This window comes from Pempheris klunzingeri, chromosome 10, assembly GCF_042242105.1.
Source record: "Pempheris klunzingeri isolate RE-2024b chromosome 10, fPemKlu1.hap1, whole genome shotgun sequence".
Lineage (NCBI taxonomy): Eukaryota > Metazoa > Chordata > Actinopteri > Acropomatiformes > Pempheridae > Pempheris > Pempheris klunzingeri.
In genome coordinates this window covers 23,493,210-23,515,047 of record NC_092021.1, presented here as the reverse complement: position 1 = coordinate 23,515,047, position 21,838 = coordinate 23,493,210, and the positions used below count along the sequence as shown (strand labels likewise).

Sequence of the window (21,838 nt, the reverse complement as noted above, 5' to 3'; positions counted from 1 at the left end):
CCTGTTGATTCTGAATGTGACCAATTAGTGAAGCAGAGAGACACAGTGTGGGAGAGGAGGAGGGAGGAGGGAGGAGGAGGAGGAGGGAGGAGGGGGTCCAATCTCTTTCACCGTGAGAGTCTGTCTGTGGCCGAGCTCTGAGTCAGAGAGGGGTGAAAGGAGGAAAAAATGGGGCAGGGTCCAACATAATGAACATAATGACAAACAAAAGAACTTTTCAGTGGTTCGCGGTCGCTTTACTGTGACCCCAGAAGCAGCTCGGCGACTGGATGCTGAACCGTCGGGACGCGATTCCTTTTTTTTTTTTTATGATCTGTGCTAAAAAAACATTTTCTCTGCTATTAACAGCAGGCAGGCTGCAGTTTGATTAGAAAATCTGCTGATTAAACAAGTGAAAATGCACAATGAGGCGTCTTGACATTGGAAAAAAAAACCAGAGCAGGCAGAGTTAAAGGCTTCCACTGTGCCAGATATGAATTCTTTCCACGGAGACCATTGTTTTCCTGGATCGAGACACTTGAAAGAGCTCAGCCTGTTCTAAACTGGGCTTTTAGAAGGTATCACCCTCTCTTATCGCTGCTGTGACATGGACACTTGCCAAAGAAACAAAGGAGAGGTTGTGTTTGCTTAAAGGAAAAGTCCGGCATTATTCTATGTTTCCTGTTCGTCAGTGAATCCAATAAAAAGACGGAAAACTCCTACGATGTTCATTTCAGCTGTAACTCTTTTTTAGAAAATGCATGCTAAATTAGCACGCTACCGTAAACTGAGCTATTTTCTCACGTTTCTAGTGTTTTCTAACACGGAATAAGAATTTAACTAGAGCAGGATTTTCTGGCTAGCTAGCAAATGTCAGCAGGTGAGCATAGCCAGGAAGTCTTCATTAGCCTGTAGCTTCTAAAACGGTGAGATAAACTCCCTCCTGTTAGACGTTTGGTCAGATTACTCTGCTTTTTGTCTATTTTTGGTTCTTGTTGTGAAAGAGGGGACATATTTCTGTCATCCTCTCTCATCCTTTATTGTCTGACCGCTTGGAAATGAATAAATATACTCTGAAAAAAAAATGACTTGAGCTATAAAATGTTGCCGATTTTAGCGTCACGGAGGCTCCGATCGTTTCCCCAACCAGCAGAACAACCTTCAACTACATCAAATATTTTATTTAAAGCAGTTTGGAAGTCTGGAACTAAGATAAAGACATTTATATAACCAACATCTAACTAAACTCTAATCTTAAACATCACTTTAGATTTTCTGTTTTAGCTCATGTTAGACACGTAAAAGGCATCACTGTACATGCATGTGTGTGTGTGTGTGTGTGTGTGTGTGTACCTGCTGCAGGTCAGCCATGGAGTACAGGTGGATGTGCTGTAGCAGGTATTCTCTGGGGAAAATCCTGTGAAAAGACACACGAGAGAGAAGTTTTATTGCATCGTTCTCCTGTTTTTGACCAGTGAGCGACGAGATGATCAGCCTCAAACCTCCATCAAAATAAGAACCACAATATCAATTTAGAGTCAGTAGCATTCAATCTAATGACTCTGGTGTGTGTGTGTGTGTGTGTGTGTGTGTGTGTGTGTGTGTGTGAGGCCTCCTCTCAGACGGCTAAGATGGACGGCACCGTGTTAAATCCCGTCTGAGCTGCGATGAGTGTCACCAAGACACAAGTATGTTTGTGTATGTGTGTGTGTGTGATCCAGACGCCTCGTGGTGATAGGCACCGCCGATAAACTGCTCTGTTTGGTTCGTTACCAGTGGTTACCACATCAGCATTCATGAGACTACACACACACACACACACACACACACACACACACACACAGGCCCAATAATCGAACACACACGCACTAATCAAACACACAGTGGCTCCTCACTGGTTGTGTGTTCAGAGCCCACGTGAACACACCCTGAGAGTGTGTGCTGATCTTGATAAAAGTACTTGAGAACTAACACATTTTAGGATTAGATTACAAACAGAAGATACACAGATTCATGCACGTACACACACACACGCACACACACGCACACACACACACACACACGCCAACAACAGATAATGTTTGTATAAAGACCTCAGAGTGTGTAATGGGTTTTATTTCACTTTCCTTTGGAGCTCCTTCCTGACCAGCAGACACACCTTTCATTAAAATTCTGTTATCACTCGTGTACTGAAGGAGGGTAAGTGTGTGTGTGTGTGTGTGTGTGTGTGTGTGTGTGTGGTGGACAAACACATTACAATCTAATGCAAACCAAAAGAATATCTCTGCAAAAAAAAATCTTTATCTTTGCCAAACTCAAAATGTCCACTCTGTGTTGACTCAGTGTCAAAGAAGTGTTGGTACAACTTTTTGGACGCTGTTCGTTTGTGGCGTTAATGTTTTTATCTCCAACCCTCGTTTCCACTGATGAGGTGGATTAAGGACCAGGTTTATGAACCGGAAGTTACCCAAAACCACCTACTACACCTTCACAACCACCGTGTACATCCCAGCAAACACTGTAAAGACTTAAGACCTATAAACACCACACAGACCGCCTTGGGGGTTAACTATTAAAGAAAGCAGTATTGATAAGCTCCGATATTCAAAAAGAAATAGAATTCCAGTTTATTTAGGCGACATGAACGTGATCTTGAACCTTTTATCTCAACAACTCTGTTTCTAATTTACGAAAACACTGAGAAGACATTTGTATATGATGCATGTTTGCTATTCTCAAGAGATCTCTGTCTCGAATATCTGGAGAAAATGCATCACATACAGGAGGAGTCTCGTCTCTCTAGCTCGTACTTCATCTCTCTTTGCTCCATCCACCTCAGGTGTGGTGTGTTGTGCATGCTGGCAGCCTAGAGCCCACATTAACTAAACCATACAAAGGTGGATTCATGATTGAGAAAACAATCCCACACGGAGCTCAAGATCAAATCAAACTAGACTCTGACACAGTTTCTCTAAATAACCAAGAATAATGTCCCCGAGGATACACAAGGCACGAAACAATTGGTTTGGACATTGTTTCCTGGGGACCCTTTATTGGTTTGGTTTAAGTGTGGGGAACCGTAATTGGTGACTTACAAGGTAAGGGTTCTCTCCCTGCAGTTCCTGTCTCTCTACTTTCTTAACAAAATAAAGCTGAAAATGTTTTAAATCATCTTTACAAAACGTACGTGCCAAGTGTATGAAATTTTAGGACCATTGGCTGTATAAGTAAGTGGACACAGCTTCTCGCTCTGACAACTGAAACTAATGCTGATGTCTTAAACCTGCATTCTTTCTAACTGGCTCCAAAAAGAAGTCAGAATGAATGGAAGTCAATGATGAAAATGAGCCGACTTCTCACTTGATTTATCAGCTCAGTGAACATTTTCCTGATGAGTTTCTGGTCTCAGTCGCTAGTTTACAGTCTTCTTCATCACAGCAGGACGTTCATTCAGTAAATTATGGTCCCATTTAGAGGAAGATGGACAGTAAAGCAGGGTATGTTTTAGGGCGGGACTACCTACTGACTGACCAATCAGAGGCGAGTCAGGCCTAAACCTAACCAATCAGAGGTAGGGGGGAAAAAAACAACAACTCCTGGCTCCAAAATCAAGATGGCGACAGCGATTTTTGAAATGTTAACCTTGAGATGGGTGACATCACTGTGGCTACATCCATTTCATTTACAATAGATTATTATTAGGACGCACTCCTTCAAACACAGTTACTAATGAGATCAATAAAATAAAAGAAGACAGCCTTTGACCTGCTGTTGGATCATGTGTAAGTCCTTCACCAAACATCCAGTGCTCTCTAACTTACAGCCTTTGGTGCCTCGTGTGGCTGCGTGTGCAGTTGTGTATCCACAGCTCACCGCCTGCATGCAACAGGCATCTCTCTTCAGATCCCCCCTGATGGAGACTGATGACACGGGGAAGGTTTTAGCGCCATGGCCCTCATCAATCCTGCAGTGTTTGGAAGTGGCGGGGCACTAGCCGGCACTAGCTAATGGGACAGAAGTAAACACAGAGCACCAGGATGCTGCTCGTCTCTGGGTCTGACTAATATGTTTCTTTTTTTTTTTTTTTTTTAGGCCGATAAAAATACCAGTAGGTTTGGTTTGAAGCTACTTGGCAGGACAGAGAAAGAACATTTTAATCGTGTGGCATTAAAACTCTTAACGAAGACCAAAAGTGACGTCAGCTAAACTATCCAAGCCAGAAGTGAGCCTACTTTATTGTTTCTTTACGTCACAGTGAGCTTCAGGTCGAATTACTGAGACGGATCTCTGTCTTTGAGATTCCTGATGCCACCTGAAATCTATGAAAGTGTTTGTGGTGATAACATTTAAAAAAAATTACATCCAAAAAGCAGAATTAGTTCCTTTTTCAGAAGCAACATGCTTGTTGTTCCTCTAGATAATCGCTTTTCTCAGGAATTACCTTCTACCACAGAATAAGATTATTTCTGTTACTTGTAAATGTTTTCTCGGTGAATCATTATGATATAATATTAGCTAGACTGCCGTCTGTCTGCTGAGGTGGAGGATCCTCCCTCAGACGTGGCTCGTTGGAGTGTATTAGTGACCTGGACCGTGTCGGGGAGCATCCATCAGCTCACAGACAAGGCTTTCAGTGTGGGACCCCTCTCAGATAAACAGTCACCCACCCCCCCTCCTGACCATCACACACATGAACACACACACACAGACACACATCTTTTATGTATATGCAGCATATATATATATATATACACAGGAATGCATGTGGATAAAAGTCACTGTGGCATACTGTACATTCATTCACTCACACACACACACAGATGATGCGCTGAGATGTTAACAGTCTGTCTAATCAAGTGTCTGGTCATCAACAGTGGAACATAAATATTTTAGCAAATATGTTAAACATTAAAATAGTAGCTCATGAGCAGTGGAGCCTCCAAAACTTACTATTTTCCCTGTTTTTTTACAGTCCAAAAAAAGCTGATATTTTTATTTATTCAACCACCAAGAAAGTTTTTTAATGCATCTTTTTTTTGTTATTTTTTGGTTGAACATCCCTTTAAATCTACAAGCGCACAGGACCAAATTCTTGCTGTCTGGCCCCAAACAGGCGCCTAAATGGGACTTAAATATTCACATATCACTGAGGGTAATTAACCGTATTACCGTCGTGATTGCACCCATTTCTTCCTGATTAAATTGTATCCAGTTGTGCTATTGTGTTTTCTGTGGGACTCAGCTGGGGGTCAGACTCCCCCGACAGGCTGTAAGACAAATCTGAGGGACTGTGTGTTTGACAAATAATGTTATTTTTGTGATCTCATCACAATCGTTTGACGTTCACCACCTACGATGATGGTCTGCAGGCAGGCACTTCTTCATTAACGGGCTCACAACACAAAAAAGGTCGGAAAACGGAGCTTTAAACTGAAAAACTGCGTAACTTGTTCTGCTGGCCGCCAGCTTACCTTCGTCTGAGGTCCTCGGCGACGGTTGCTCGGCAGCTGAACAGGTAGGCCCGCAGTGACTGGAGCTGCTGACGGAGACGCAGCACGGTGCTGAGCGGCTCACAGTGCTCGTACAGACAAGGGTTGAGCTGCTGGACGTCCAGCAGAGGCTCCTCATACACAAACTCCAGGAACTCCTTTGCCTGTTTGGACACCTGGAGGAGCAGCTCAGAGTTACTTAACCTTAAAAACCACATGAAGTGGCTTCAGTGGTGCCCTAATGTTGTCATACTGTACATACAACCCTTAATAAGACCCACAACACCCTGCTGGCGTTACAGTCGCACCGTCAAAGCTGTTTTTCCTACAGTTGTGTGTACGCGCTCTCCCACCTTGTGCTTGCTGGTGTCCCAGTTGTGCAGCAGGCGTGCTGGGATGAGGAAGGAGTTGTCCTGATGGCAGCTCTGGCAGTAGTACCAGCCGCTGTAGTAGCAGACCTTTGCCTTTCCTCTGGAGAGACCGACTGGACGCTGACAGCCTGAGGAGGAGATCATTGGTTAAGTGTGTGTGTGTGTGTGATTATACCTCAGTGATAAACATTAATATGATACTCTACAGTGTTTGAAAGCCTCTAATCATAAGGAAACCATTAGAAAAGTGGGATTCAAACCTACACAACAATCTTCTATCTTAATAAGCAACAAGCAGGTGTCATCTCTGATGTGTTGTGCACCCTGCATGTCATCAAATGATGGCGTTAATAAAGAGATCCATACGATCCCCTCTGTGTGTTTATTTCTGTGCTAATTAGCCCCGAGGTGTTGCACAAGTCGGCTTTAGGTGTTAACGGCCTGCTGGAGCGGGAAGCAGGATGTGGAGAACACAAAGATTGCAGAACAAATAACTCTGGAGTTAATGTGTGTCAGTTTATTGCCCCTCACCGCACTAATCCAGAGAACAAATCTGTAGATAATAAACAAGAGTTTAACAAGTTTAACGGGTACTCTCAACCCAATAGGGTAATATGTTGACCCATAAGAGCAGATACAACCCATTTAATCCTAAAGTTTAGGTGTTTTTTTCTGATAACAGGTATCATTTTCAGCCCAGTTGGGATAGAAAACATTGTGTTGTGACAGTTTCTCTTCCACCTGCTCATTTGAGTTATAATCTGATTTATTGGGGACGATGTGTATATTATTATTATTATTATTATTATTAATAATATACTTAAAGTGGACAGGAATAACAGCTATATAAGTAAAAAGAAACCTAAGGCGTCAGGGTGTTTCAAGCGAAATGAAAGTGACAAAGACTTGAATGTGTTCCAGAAGAAACTCAAAGTCTATCTCCATATTTAAACAACTGTTGGTGCAACCTGCCGTCTTTTCACCCCCCCACCCTCTGAGTGTTGCCTTTAGGTGCAGCCATAAACACGTACACGGCTAAACTTAAGTCTTTGCATACTGTATTTTTGTGGTTACAAGTCCTGTTTAAATGATTTATCTTTCTATCTCAGGTCTCTCGTTTTAGAGGAGTCAGTGTACGATAAGCCATCTCATTATGACGAGTTCTTTTTCAGCGCATCTTCTAATATCAACATCCATGTTTGCCCGAATCTGCCTGCCAAATTCATTTGGAGTAATCCCTCAGATAACAGAGCGCTGCTTCTTCCAGTAGTCACAACACAGCAGACTTCAATAAGAAAGTCCTTTGTCGACCTAAAAGACCAACAGATCCTCGGCTCTATTCAGCCCGATGGCTGCCCCGCCATCTGCTTTGTCTTCTGGACTCTTTAAAGTCCATCCTTCACCCAAACACCCGGACCTGGTTCGTGATCACACACACACACACACACACAAACAGCTGAGCGCCGCAGCACTGCGACAGGTGTCCCTTATCCACACAATCTCAGACGACATGGAGGGAAAACAGCGAGCACCGAGAGGTAGAGAAGAAAAGAAACACAAGATTGTTATCTAGGATTTGGAAAATAGAGGCACGGAGAGCTGCAGAGGGAAAAAGGACAGAGGGAGAGAGACGTGTGTCGGCCTGTTTGTCGGTGGTGCTTCAGCACGAGAACAAGCACAGGCTGAAAGGGGGGAAATAGAAAATGAGTAAAAAGCTATTGAGACATGAGAGGGAAGAAGGAAGAGCGTGAAAGAGAAGAAGAGTGAGATCAAACAAGGGCAGATGAAGGCAGACAATAAAGAGAACTTAGTCCAGCCACTTTTCTATCTTAGACAAGAATCTGACATCAGAAAGAGACAGACAATGGGACTAATCAGCGCTGAGAGCAGGACTCCTGTTTATCTGAAAAAACACTCATGTTGGAGCACCAATCAGCCAGCAATACAACTAACAATCATTTTAATAATCAACTCAGCTGGTTCAGATTATTGATCAATGCTTAAGCAAACAAAAAGTCCGGCGGAGGGACATCTTTAAATGACCTCGGCTTGTAGTTTCACTATTTCTCTTAAAGGGGGACATATTGTGCAAAATGCACTTTTAAATGTCTTTTTAACATCAGTTTAGGTCCTTAGGTTCATCATCAGAAAAGGTTCTCCTGCTCCGTCTTTGAGTAAATGTGTGTATAAATGCTCCGTTTTAGATTTGGCCCTCTGTGTAGACGTCACATGCAGGCGTCTGATGTCCTCCCACCATCTGAGGAAGTGAACACCTGGTGGATTTACTTTGTTTTGGACAGCAAAACACTCCTGCTAGGTGTGTGCGTAGTGTTACTTTACTCAGGGCTGCTTTCTTAACGAGGACCGTTAACAGAACGAGCTCCAGAATGGATGGATACGGGGACATGGTTTCACACTTGGAAGCAGTGTTTTCTTCTGTTTGTCAGCCTGATGAACTTGCCGTTAGCATTTTGTGCAGCTAATGCGTGAGGGTGGCCTTAACCCTTACATACTGTTCATACTTTATGCCTTCACAGCATGGTCCAAGAATTCCCTCATAGTAAGTGTCTATACCACATTTTGAACTACAGATCTATTTAGGATGTCTAAATAGCCTATGCACACCAAGTCTTCCTGCCATGTCACTGAAAAGGCATCTCAGGTACCTTTATAATGTAACAGTATGTAAGGGTTAAAGACACAGGAGCTAAAGCGGAGCGTTCAGAAAGAGGGCGAACAGAGCAGTAAGAGAAAAGCAATGTGTTTTTTGAACATTACAGCATGTAAACATATTCTGGCAGGAGCCACAAATACAAGTACGAACCTGAAAATGAGCAAAACATGTGTCCTTTAAGAATGATTAGTAGGAGTCAGACCTCCTCCACATGTGTTCTGTCATTTGCACTATTTCTAATACACTTGACTGAAGAGCCAAACACTGCACTGACCCACAAATTATCAGCATCCTCATTCACCACTTTCCAAAGTTCAAACAATGGATGTTGGTTTTTCCTTAGGTTGAAATTATTGCTTGTGGATAAGATGGGAAAAAACAACAAAGTCTTATCTATTTGAAGGAGCCATGATGAAATACATATGTGTAGGCTAATTACAGCAGTGAGCTCACGCTGTTGTTGGGGTGGATGCTCTTTGAAAAACAACCACAGGCCGCTGACTGGGAGCCAGCAGGCGGAGGGGCTGGTCAGCAGGCAGAGAAACACTGTGTCACTTCGAGGAAACAGCTGACCACCAGGCCGGCGCTCGGGCCAAATGTAGCCTCAGTTTTGGTCTGCTGCTGTTGGGAGCAGAGGAACAAAGACTCATACGTACGGAGCCTGAAAGCGTTTTGCAAACTAAATAACAACCTTTAACCTTAACCTCAAATTCTATATCATGAGGAGGACACACCCACACACGGAGGTAAATGTACGTCTTCCAGAGTCTATAATATACCCTGCACAGTGAAACAAAGCAGCAAAGCCTCAGCACATAATGGATGTGGGGCTGTGGAAGGATAAAATTACAGAAAGCACATAAATTTGACGCTGACCTGATTCTGACCAAAACCCTCAACAAGCAGCAAAACAACCTGAAATCAGAGAGCGCTGTGCGGGAATTCTCACCAGTGAAGAAAGCAAACATTTAAGTAGACTGAACCAATAAGGGCAGAACAAAGATGTTGTATGAATAGAAAACAAACACAGCAGCTGTCTTGTCCATACAGATAACTAACTATATAAACTGTGCTCTATCAAGTGATTAAACTAGTAAGAAATACTCTACTCTCAGGTTTTATGGCTTAATTACGAGCCAGTTCTCCGTCTCTTCTCCATGGACCCGACACGCTGCATCTCTAAACGTCTGCTCACCGAAACTTTGGCTCCGAGTCGCTGGATTTGATTTGGGCTGAGATATTAAAGACACGATAACGATGTTAAACAGAAAGTGATGCTGTGAATCACGCAGACTTTTAAAAGGGAGCCGTAGTTTGAACAGAAGAGACATTTCTATTTAAAAGACTTTTTTAAATGTTTAAATAATCTTAAATAAAACTCTTTTATAAAAGTTTATTTTACCGTCTTGCTAGCTGAAAGCTTAAAGGTTTTATTATTTCAAAGCTCCGTCAGACAAATGTAATTCTAACGTCACTAATTATTTAAAAAATGCCACACAATAGACAGATTAAATAGAAACAACCACTACGAGCACACATAATTATTGAGATAATAAGAACAGTAACAATAAAAACAGTGGAGATGCATGTATTCACCCACAAACAGCTCACAATAATCAATAATAAGTAACTTTCCCACCAACGCTTAGAAATCCTGAACATTATTAAACTGTACGTTAAAATCAAGGTCAGTGCTTAAATTCCAAAATAGTGCATCACGTCTGTTTAGATGGATGAAATCAGCTTATATCAAGTACCTTCAGTCCTGCTAAATGTACTTGTACTGCATGTGCGTACTTATACAGCACCTCTCTGGTGTTTGACATTCACACATCATTCATACACTGATGGGAGGAGGAACACACATTCATTCGCTTCAACACGTGGACTGAATGTGGACTGAATGTGGACTGAATGTGGACTGAATGTGGACTGAATGTGGACTGAATGTGGACTGAATGTGGACTGAATGTGGACTGAATGTGGACTGAATGTGAGACCGAAGCCTCTGATCTGTGGAGGACCTGCTCTTCCTCGGAGCCTCTGATTGGACGGTATGAAAATAGAAACTGTAGCCCAACACCAGCTGTGACACTTTGCCACCTGCAGGCAATGATGTTTAGTTTATGTTCTATGTGGCATCTGACACTGGATTATTTTTTCTTTTGTTTGTTGCCAAACTTTTTACGGCAAAACGTGCATCTAAAATAAAGCGCAGACACTCCCTTTAAGTAAAGGCACCATCTCAACCACATTTTACCAACTTCAACCAATGTTAAACTATTTTCTCGGTCCGTCAGAGCTACTGCAACCCTGCTTTATCAATCTAAGCAGTAACTATTAATACTTTCTGCTGCCAACTACTTCCTCCACCAGCAGCACACAGTAACAGCGGCTTCCTCCACTCGCCTCTGATCTTTTATGGTTCTTTTCTGGGACGAAGAGAAAGAGGGACAGAGGGAAAGATGAATGGGAATTCAAACGTAGCTCAAAGGTCTACCGATTGTACCGCGGCTCTCTGTAGTGAGAGAGGGTCACTTTGACCTGCCCGGGGTGAGAGAGAGAGAGAGAGAGAGCGATGGAGAGACATCCAGACACAGGAAGAGAGAGAGAGATGACATCAGGGCAAAAAGGGGCTCACGCTTTCATCTGCCCGACCCTGGTTTTAAACCACCACACCTCAGCGAGGACCCTGGTGTGTGTGTGCATGTGTGTGTGCATGTGTGTGTGCGTGTGTGTGTGTCAGATGTACATGTTTTTGAATTAAAACTGAAAAGACAGGAGAAGCCTGAGCTTTGATGTGTCTCATTCACACCGACCAAACACTCGAATGAAATTGTGCACAAATGGAGAGTACTATGAGACAGTGTGTGTGTGTGTGTGTGTGTGTGTGTTAGAGAGAGAGAGAGAGAGAGAAACTGTCCATCTTTTGATGTGAGCCCACCTCCTACTACCTCGATTCCTCATATCTGCTGATTCCCACTTCAGCCCCCACCCCCCCAACCCCACGTCCAACAGATTCACATGGTCTGTCGGGGGCCTGAGAATGTGCACCAGTGCAACAACAGGGGTCACCAAACCTGAGGACACACTCTGCACTCTGCACTGTGTGTGTGTGTATATATGTGTGTGTGTGTGTGTGTGTGTGAGAGATGAGGGACGATGGCGTGTCACGGTCTTCAAACGAACACTAACCGTTTCCTTCAAAAGGAATCAAAACCGCAGCAATTCCCATGTGTAATTTGTTGAATACGTTTTACATTTTGATGTTAAACCACCAATCGCTCTGTATGTACGGACGGACGTAGCATGCATATGCAAAGGGTGACTTAAAACAAGTTCAAAGAGAAACCAGCGGACACTAAAGTAGCGTACTGAACATTAGGCTCCGCGGTCGCTTCCATCAGGAGATCTTGTTTAGATTAGTGGCTTCGTATATGAATAATCCATGACGCATTAACAACCCAATCTGAATGTTTTTGATGAGTTCAGCTTATGGGAGTCCAAAATGAGCGCTGACCGTCCATAGTCAGGTGTGCAGGTCGGGCAGGATGCAGTTTGTGTCAATGTTTTTTTCTTCCTCAAGACATAAAATGCCAAAACATGCCAGACAAAGTCGTCCAACTGCCGATATTCACCAATAAGAGACCAAAACAGCCAAAGTGATGTGAATATTGTGCTACGGTAAAGAAACAGGCTGCTGCTCAACAACAACCATGAAAAGATCAAAACCAACCAATCAGCTAATGGACTGATCAGCTAATGGTTTCAGAACGTCTACCACCAACATACCATAGACTGTAGAACACACAGGATATACAGTACTATTCAAACGTCTGGACACTTTAGACATTTTAGATTAATATCAAGGACATCGAAACTATGAAGGAACACATTATGTGTTATGTGGTGAATAAAAAAAAGTGTTAAACAATCCAGAAGATGTTTTATTCTTTAGATTCTTCAAAGTGTGTCCAAACTTTTCACTGGTGCAGCACAAACTATTCAGCTCTTCCCATCCAAAGCCTGGCGGAGAGAGAAGGCGGGACGCACCTCAGTCCGTCCCTAAATACTTCCCTCCCCCCTGTGTGCGGCACTCAGCCCATTGGTTCCTACTACAAACAGCTCATTGGCGTGTAGTTTCATTTCTAAAAAAAAAAAAAAAGACTAATGCTGCGTTCACATGGATTCAGACAGGCAGCGAATCGGATGTCATTTTATTGGACGAGAGCAGGACGGTAGAATTAGGTGAGAATCCTGCTGTCCAATGTTAAAATATTTGAATTTAGAAGCAGATGTTACGTAGCTTCCTCACACCAGGAGAAAACATGCAGTTATGCAAAATACATAAGTATAATACTATATTTTGATTGTTGAATACTCAGTTCTGATTGGTTATTTCTGTTTAGGAGATCGTTGCTATGGGCACCGTTCTGATAGCAGAAGCAATAAAATCATTTTCAAGCCAGTATTTTGTGTCAGATTCTTGATTTGTTCAGCACGAAAAACATTTTTCTTAATCTTTTTGTTAACATTTCAACACCTTCGTAGCAAAATATCATCAAGCATGTTTCATTCTGTCGTCCTGTAAATCAGTTGGACTGTTTGTTTGTGTGAGGCTGTCGTCCATCTGCCGTCCATCTGAATCCACGTGTCAGTGTAATAATCATTATACAATAACACAATAAGTGCATCACAATAGACAGATGGCACAGATTAACCAGTAGAGCCGCAACAATGATCTTTTTTTCATTGATTTATATGGTAATAGGACTGTTTTCCATTAAATATTTAGTCTATAAAATGTCAGTAAATAGAGAAAATATTTGTCCAACAGCCCAAAACTCAGTGACGACGACAAAGAGAGACACTAATTCCTCACATCTGAGAATCAGCAAATATCAGCACTTTTGATTGATACATAATTTATTACCTACTCATTTCAGAAATGACTAGAAGGTCAGTCTTCTTTCAAACATCCTGCTCTGACAGCGTGACAGAGCCTTGTTCATTTGTTTAGCACAGAATTGTTGACGTGTTGTACAAAAAAAAAAAAAAAACTGGCCTCATCTCAATAAAGAGGAGGCGGCGCGCTACGAAGAAGAAGAAGAAGATGAAGAAGATGATGACAATGTCCAGAAAAAACAGTTAAATCTCTGATTCTTCTTTTAAAGCTGGTGAGAATGATTTTTTAAGACCAACTCCCTGATAATAAAAAACTCTAACAAGCACGTGTGGACATGAATGAATTGAATTCGAACGGTGTAAAAAGACTTTTCTGGACCTGCTAGTCAACACGGCAGGAGGCTAAGAAGGGATACAGTCAAAGAAATGACGGGGGGGGTGCAGAGTGAGAAAGGGGGACAAAAAGAGGGAAAAGCTGTGTGTCTGAATGAAGTGGTGAAAGGAGAAAGAAAGAAAAGGAGGGAAATAAACAGACTGAGTGAGCAGAGGTGTGTTCTGTATAGAAAATGGACGTATCCAGCTGTCCCTTCCCTCCGGCTCTACCCAGAAACCCTTCAATCAAACAACTACGATCAAGCCTGACCACTGTTGCATCCCCAGGCCGCTTTCATTCGCTCTCATTCATTCATTCATTCATCCATTTTTCCCTCTCCTCCGGTGCTTTAAGCATACCAATTATCATCAGTTGCCCCCAGACGGCCTCCGTCCTTGTTCCTGTTTCAGCTGGCCTTTCAAACAGCCCTGCATTAATAAGCCAGTTGTTACAAATAAAAAAGGAGGTGAGCGGGGATTATTCAAAGCCCTCCTAAGAGAGAGAGAGAGGGAGAGAGAGAGAGAGAGGGAGGAAGCCCACGTTTCACACCCAGGGAGAGTAAAAGCACCGCCTGCCATTTATAGGGCTGTCCAAGGGCCTGGGATGGAGACGAACAGGAGTAATAATAATAATAAAAGGAGGGAGAGAGGCTGTAAGGGGTTCAGGCTGAAGATGAAAAAAACGCCACAAACCACTGGCAGAGAAGCTCAGGTAGATGCAGAGACACGACATCCTCCATATATATGTTTAATAAGAAGGTTAAAAATAATAAAACCACTTCAAACATCGTGGCTTCATATCAAATAAGACATTCATCTACCGGAGGGGAAAGTTTCTCTGTGCTCGTACACTGTATGAAAGACGTGGATGAAGCCAACGTGATGCCACCCGTTGGTTTGTTGGCTGCTGCTTCATAGGCTCATGTTGCCATCTTGGTTTAACGCCGGTCGCCATCTTGATTTTGGACCCAGAAGTGACAGATGAGCTTCCCCCCCCCAAAGCGTCCTCTACTTTATCGTCTATTTTCTTCTAAATGGGACCTTAATTTACTGAATGAACATCCTGCTGTGTTGAAGAAGACTGTAAACTAACGACTGAGACCATAAACTCATCAGGAAAACGTTGACTGAGCTAATAAATCAGGAGAGAAGTCGGCTCATTGTCTCATAGACTTCCATTCATTCTGACATCTTTCTGCAACCAGCAGAGTCGCCCCCTGCTGGCTGTTAGAGGGAGTGCAGGTTTAAGGCTCTTCCACATTGGCTTCACTTTTCAGACCCTGAAGCTGTGAGCTGTGCTCAGCTTAAATCTGACTATAAAGGGCCATTCACACTAAAACAGATAACTACCAACAGCTATAAAGGTATCGTGTGTGTGTGTGTGTGTGTGTGTGTGGGGAGGTCATTTACCTGCACACCTGAAGCTCTGAGCAGTGAGCCCCTTCTCCACAGCCAGACAGGTGAGAATACTGAGGAAGCTGGTGGTGACTGACTGCCGCTTGGCTCTCTGGGCCTCCCGCTGTCTCCTCTCCCTGGACGGTTTGGATCTCAGCAGCACTCCCTGGAGGCCTGGAGCGCCTTCTCCCGATTCTCCCTCTCCTTCCCGGGCAGGCCTCTGTGCTCCGACCGCCTCCCGCAGCGCCTCGACCCACTCCTCTGCCTTGATGCGATCGTCCGCCCGAAGTCTGAGTACCTGTTTGGGGAAAACTACCTGGAAACAGTCCCCCGTGTCTGTCCACGGCTCTCCGTTCTCTGGCTCCCGGTCGTGCTGCGTGGCCAAGCAGGAGGCCAGCGAGTACTGGAGGACAGGCTGGGACACGGACCCTCGGCCCTCGGTGGGGAAGGCCCGGAGAGAAGATCTGGTCAGGACGAAGGTGAAGGCCTGCCAGTTGTTCTGATCCACCAGCTGGTGGAGCAGACCTGCTTTGAGGACGTCCTGGCAGCGCTGGGTGAACAGAGGCAGGGTGGTAGGTCTGCTCAGGCCAGAATTAGGCTGGAGACAGAGTGACGCCTCCGCTGAGGTCGGGGTGTCGCCGTCACCGTCAGGCCTGGTGTCGAGCCCCGACGGAGAGGGCGACGAGGAGGGCGACATGGGTGCGGGAAATTTGACGACCTGTTGGTTTTCCACTCCGGTCTTACGCTGGCGGTTGTCCTGCCTCACGGGTCTGGCTGCCTGCACCTTCTCCCATATAAGCAGTCTCCACTCCATGGCCTCCCACTGGCTGGCCGCCCTCAGCTGGAGGTGCGTGCTGTTGAAGAACAGAGCCTGGAGCGTGCGTTGATCGGCGGGCTGGGTGATCTGGCCGGGCTGGCTGCAGGGAGCTGGCGAGATGACGCTCTGACAGTGTGACAGAGAGTAGGCGGTGCCCAGCTGGCGGTTGGCGCTGCTGTCCAGGGTGTACAGCCGGAGCTCGCAGGGCGTCAGCTCCACGTGGCAGGGTGTCCAGCGGCCCCGGGGCCCCTCACGCTGCTCCATCTCACCACGCCTCACCACACTGCTACTGCTGCTTTTATCAGCTGGGCAGAGGATACAGAGGAGGAGGGGGAAACCAGACACAGATGAGTAATGATCACCAAACAGTTTTATTCTGAATTAACAGGTACAGCTCATTTAATCTCCTGTGGACACAAATAACAAGTCAGATTCTATTATTTATTTCTAAAAAATGTGCCTTGTTTGTTTTGATATTCTGGTACTAAGACCTCATCACTGGATCCGTGTCACAAACAAACAGTCACCCCACAGTAGATTAACAGTTCTGCTCTGGGAAGTTTGCAGCTTCTTCCTTCCTGGATGTTGGCAGCTCTAGTTTTTGGATGTTTCTGTAATTGCTAAAGTTGTTTTCTACTTAAGTATGTCTTATATTTTTAGTGCAGTCATTATAGAAACATTATATGAACAATCAACAGCAAATGTCATGTTACAGGTAACTTTTTATCCAGAATTGGTTTGATAAGCCACTTCAGAAATGACTGTTTAGGAGACACACTTCCTTCTATTCTAAGATAATGGCTGTAGGGTGCTGGAGCTGTAGGAAAATGTCCTTTCTCTTCTTGAAAACTGACGGTTCTGCGGTGACATGAAACTTTACAGATCAGTTATGCCGGTGCGGCCCTTAGAGGGACGAAACAATGCAGCGTGTTACTTTTTAGCCCCATCTTTTCACCGATGGTGTTGTGCATATTGTGGCTGCACCTAAAGCCACACCACACCGTCCTGAGAGGCTCCGGTGTGGCTGCAAAATGAGTTGGGATCATAATATCCAGCTTCTCTAACCACTCCTGCACCATAATCCACCTCTAAGCCACTGATCCGTACCTTCTAAATAATGACCATTTAGCCAGTAAATTGCCAAATACGCCACTTCCAGATGAGCTTTACACTTCGGATGCAACAGCACTTCACAGGATTAGTGCGTTAAGCTCTACAATGATGCTGCAGAGGTGGTGGGAGAAACTTCTGTGGACATTCTCATGTTTTTTGCCATGACTCTGGGTCTCCGTATGAGGCTTTAATGAAGTGCATCTAAAGCTATAACAGTTTGGGAGTTTTCAGGACACATTTGGATCACTCTGAGTTACATTTGTGGACATCACGACTCGATCTGTGGCATGAAAATGAACTGCGTTGTTTGTTTACTCTCAGTTCGCCTGAATCGTAAGAACATTAACCAGGGACCTTAAATCTAGATGGTTTCCTCCACGAGGTATCTAATCTGACATGAACGTTGGTATTTTGGTAGGAGATAGCCGGGCTCGGGTGCCCCTCTGAGAACTTTTCTCATCACAGAGGAAGCAGAAACAGGCTGTTAAAGAGGCCACTGGGTGAACTGTCCCACTTTCCCAATCTGAAGGAGCTCCACCCTCCCCCTGTTTTGGCCCATTCTGTCCGTTCTTTCACTGCCTGCTGCTCAGGAGGTTTGTTTAACTCTCATTTATGTCTTTCCTCTCTCTGTCTCTTTTGTGATTACAGCATGTTTACTCCTTGATAAAGGAGGGTTCAGGCTCAGGAGGATAACAGGCGTGACCTCTGCAAGGACATCAAACTGGGACAGCCTTTGTTAGGAGCTGTGCTGCATTCACTGCCCTACCTGAAAAATACCTAAAAAAAAAAAAAAACATATTGGCTAGATGCCAGCCAACGACAAATACATCCTATTGACCAAAACTTGACCTATGTGATACCAGACATCCAAAGAAGTTACGTGACTGATTAACATAAAGATGTATGTAAACTTAAAGATTAGAGGCTGATTGATACTGGATTTTTAATACTTAAACATATTTTGGGACAGATATGCTGAGTAAACATAGCATTTGCATTCAACTTCCCATCAAAGTAAGCACCAGTAAATATAAGATAATCCTTCAATATAAAACAGAAACTTTGCACAGCTGTAAATCAGCTAAAAATGCTTTGATACAATAAACTCAAATCTGTGTCAATCACACTTTTAAAAAGCAAACATGTGTTTTTGCAGTTCACTGTCCTGCAACTTCTTTTTGCATCCACCATCACATTTGCAGTATTTCTGAGAAAAGCCAGTCTGGGCCTGCTGATGCACTGCTGGGCACTAATAATGATAATAACCTTTAGTCAGCCAGCGCTTTTCACAAAAAAGGCACCGCAAACAAGAGCAAAAAGAGAATGTCAATGCAAGAGTACTAAATAAAACAGTATCAAGAGTTCTTATTAAAACTTTAAATCAGTTGTAGCAACAAATCATAACTTTTTGGAGTCCGTACGGGCCTTTGTACAAACTTTCTGAACTGCACACAAAGGTCAAACTTGAGGTGTAGCTTGATGATGATTCAGCTTGTCAGGCATCCCAATCATTCGAAAAACAAACTTCACCAAATGCCAGTGACCTGTGGCTGAACATTTGGGACCTTTAGTCACACTTCAGTGGTTTAAGCACCCAGCGTTTCACATCACCCAAAGAAACCACACTCTGGACAAACATTTCATCGTTCCTGAAAGTTCAGTTTTGGGTCCAAACTCAACGCGTCGCCACTGAAACGAGGAAGAGAGAGAAGCACCTGCTGCACAGAACAAGGCAGCAAAAACAGGAAACTATGGTGTGAGAGTGGTGGTAAAAAGGTGAAGCTTTAGGACTTCAGATGCAGCAACAAAGACTGAGAACTAATCAACTGTGACGGATCCTCTGAGCTGTGATTTGTGAGTTTAAAGACATACACATCTACAATAAGGTGGTATGTTTGCTTATAAACTAAAAGTTTATCTAGGTTATATATGATCATTACTTATACAGTGATCCGTCTACGATATTTGAACATGTTTTCAATAGTTTGAGCCTGTCGATACCTAGACATCTAAATAAAATGTAAAAGCCTTTTCAGCATAATTCAGCCCAGTTTTAACCTTTATATCTAGATGTCATGTAATAGGGTGACAGGTTTACTTAAGAAATCCTACAGTCACCTATTCCCATCCCCTAAACCAATCCCACACACTGATTTAGCTGTGAACCCCCACCCGCACCCGTCTAATTGGCAGATATTGCATTTTGTTTTTATAACACGCTAAATCAATCAAGGAGGGAAAAGGAAAAGCTAAACCCTTCACACCTCCCGTTAACTGAACGGTGGCGAGTCAAGTGCCTCATCAATCTTATCAAACAGCAGCGGACATGGCGTCACTCCGGGCCTCCGACTTTGCATGTTAACAAACCTTCTGCTTAGCGAACAAATGAATATGCAAATAAGTTTAGCCGGAATCAAGTTGGGCTGATTAGCAGTCTTCGCGCTCGGGAGGGTCGCGATGAGAACGAGGCACTGTGGCGAAGAAAACTGCTCTGTTCAATTAGCCTTCAACTCCACCTGGTAGGTTTTGACATCGCACTCTAGTTATAGTCTAATACACACACACACACACACACACACACACGCAAGCCTTCAGCCACAATTAACACTCCTCTCTCAGCGCTGCAAACTAACTATCCAGCACTGCTGCCCTCCAGTCAATTAAGACGCCTTCACTTCAGCCTGAAATAAAGCAGCCTCACCCTCTGATTAGGAAGCCAATCATAATATTAGCTGCTGTTTTACAATCTAACACGACTCCCACGGTCGCCCCCCCCCCTCGATACCAAAGTGCCCACTGACTGCAAATGAAAAAGGGGCCTGCCGCCGCCACACGCAGCTACACCATGCATCCCAACACTTATCCTCGTCAGGGCCTGGATGTGGGCTGAAGCTATCCCAGCATGCACTGGGTGAGAGGTGCAGCAGAGCTAAACACTAGACCGACTTAGACTTTAACATGCACAGAGAAACATACTTACATCTACGGTTAAATTTAGAGATTTATTTTATTTTTTTACAGAAGCAACAACATCTAATTGCTGCATTTGAGTGTGTGTGTGTGTGTGTGTGTGTGTGAGACGCACACACATGCACAGTGGTGAATCCTCATGTTGAGTCAAGCCAGAATTTTGTGGGGAACAATATGTGCGTCATGACTGATGTATTACAGTAAGTTTAGACACAACAGGAACTGAAACATAGAGGAAGTGTGAATGAACAGAGCAGCTTTATCCGCTCATGTCAAATATATTTAGGGAAAACTGAGGGAATAGTTCCCCGTCCGAGTTCAGGGTCTAAATGGATATAAATATATGATATATATATAAATGAAATTGATTTGACTTGATACAGCGTAAGAGACTTAGAATAAAAGTCTCCATATACATGTAGTGGTGATAGACGTAGCACTCCAGAGCTACAGCAACATCTGGAATTAAGGAACACGAGAAGCTGGAAAAATACCGAAGAGGAGCTGGAAAAGATGTGAGGAGTGAAGGCGACAGAGGTGCCAGAGGTGATGGGGGCACTGGGAGCACTGGGGGCTGTGACCAGAGAGTCTGCAGCAGAGTCCAGGTTCAGGAGCTAAGATACTGAGCAAGACCCTCAGACTCCCAGACCTCTGGTGGAGGAACTGGGCTTGAGAGAGGGGACTTGAGGAGGGGGGGTTAAATAGATATGTTTATAGTGTATGTAATAATGATCATCATTTCCATTTCCACCGTCTAAACATCCCCGCCTGAGCTCGCTAATGGAACAGCCACTTTCTTCCTCCAGTGCGAATGAAGAGACACAGCGAGGCCGAGCTAAATCACTCTGCCGTCTGCCGTCCTCCTTCTCCTACTTCTCTCCTTTCAGCGCACATCCAGCCAAACTAAATAGCCTGATGCCTTTTCACACATATGCTAATACTAAATAATCCTGTCCGTATCGGGGGCCGGTAATTGGGTTGCCTCTTCTCTCGCCTCATTTGAGTCCATTTGCTGACAGGATTACGGGCTATTATCCCTCAGGATCCCTTAGGATCTCCTTAGGCCTTCAGATGGCCAAAATACACAAACAAATGGTGTGTGTGTGTGTGTGTGTGTGTGTGTGTGTGTGTGTGTGTGTTGGGCTCTCTGCCTGAATACTAACTGTCATAGCACAGCTGTGTCATTTCAAGTTATCATCATCTTCTGTCATTATTGCTTTCTCTGAGGATGCTTCAACATAAGTACAGCATATGCCCCGATCTGCGGCACAAATAGTCCAGGACTTCTGTCCTTTGAGAGCTTCTCAAAGGCTGAAAGCTTTCCAGCGAGTGGACAGTCGATCAGGGCACAGGAGGAGGAGGTGTGCGTGTTTCTGACAGGTAGGGGCCGGCCTGTTGGCTAAGAATCGCCTCCACCTCTCCATGCCACAAACGCCCAATTAAGCAAATCAAATGTGGGTCAAAAGTCACTTCACCCAAATTAGAAAACACACAATTTCCTTAGTGACTTAGTGGCAGTAGTTTGGGCTTCATTTCTCAAGGTTTTGACATACGAGAGTTGTGCCACCACCTCAATAGAATGGAGGTTAATGGAAATTTGTTTGTGGTGCCTCCAGCATTAAAAGCTGCATTCAGAAAACTCAACAGCAGCATGTGTATTCAGAAACAGTGTCCCACAAAGGTAAGACATCACATTCATGTAGAAGTCCAGTACTGGCAGGAAGAAAACTGAGTATTTATTTAAAACATTAGT

At 44.1% G+C, this 21,838-nt stretch overlaps 1 protein-coding gene across 1 annotated transcript in view; it reads right to left on the bottom strand.

Annotated features, from left to right (window-relative positions):
- plekhm3 (pleckstrin homology domain containing, family M, member 3) overlaps positions 1 to 21,838 on the bottom strand; it is a 30,675-nt gene that overhangs the window by 8,009 nt on the left and 828 nt on the right. Inside the window, exons 2-5 of the mRNA XM_070838451.1 lie at positions 15,201 to 16,307; positions 5,822 to 5,967; positions 5,451 to 5,644; positions 1,333 to 1,396 (exon numbers count right to left, since the gene is read on the bottom strand). Of these exons, the coding sequence (XP_070694552.1) occupies positions 1,333 to 1,396; positions 5,451 to 5,644; positions 5,822 to 5,967; positions 15,201 to 16,307 (1,511 nt within the window). The remainder of the gene's footprint in view (positions 1 to 1,332; positions 1,397 to 5,450; positions 5,645 to 5,821; positions 5,968 to 15,200; positions 16,308 to 21,838) is intronic.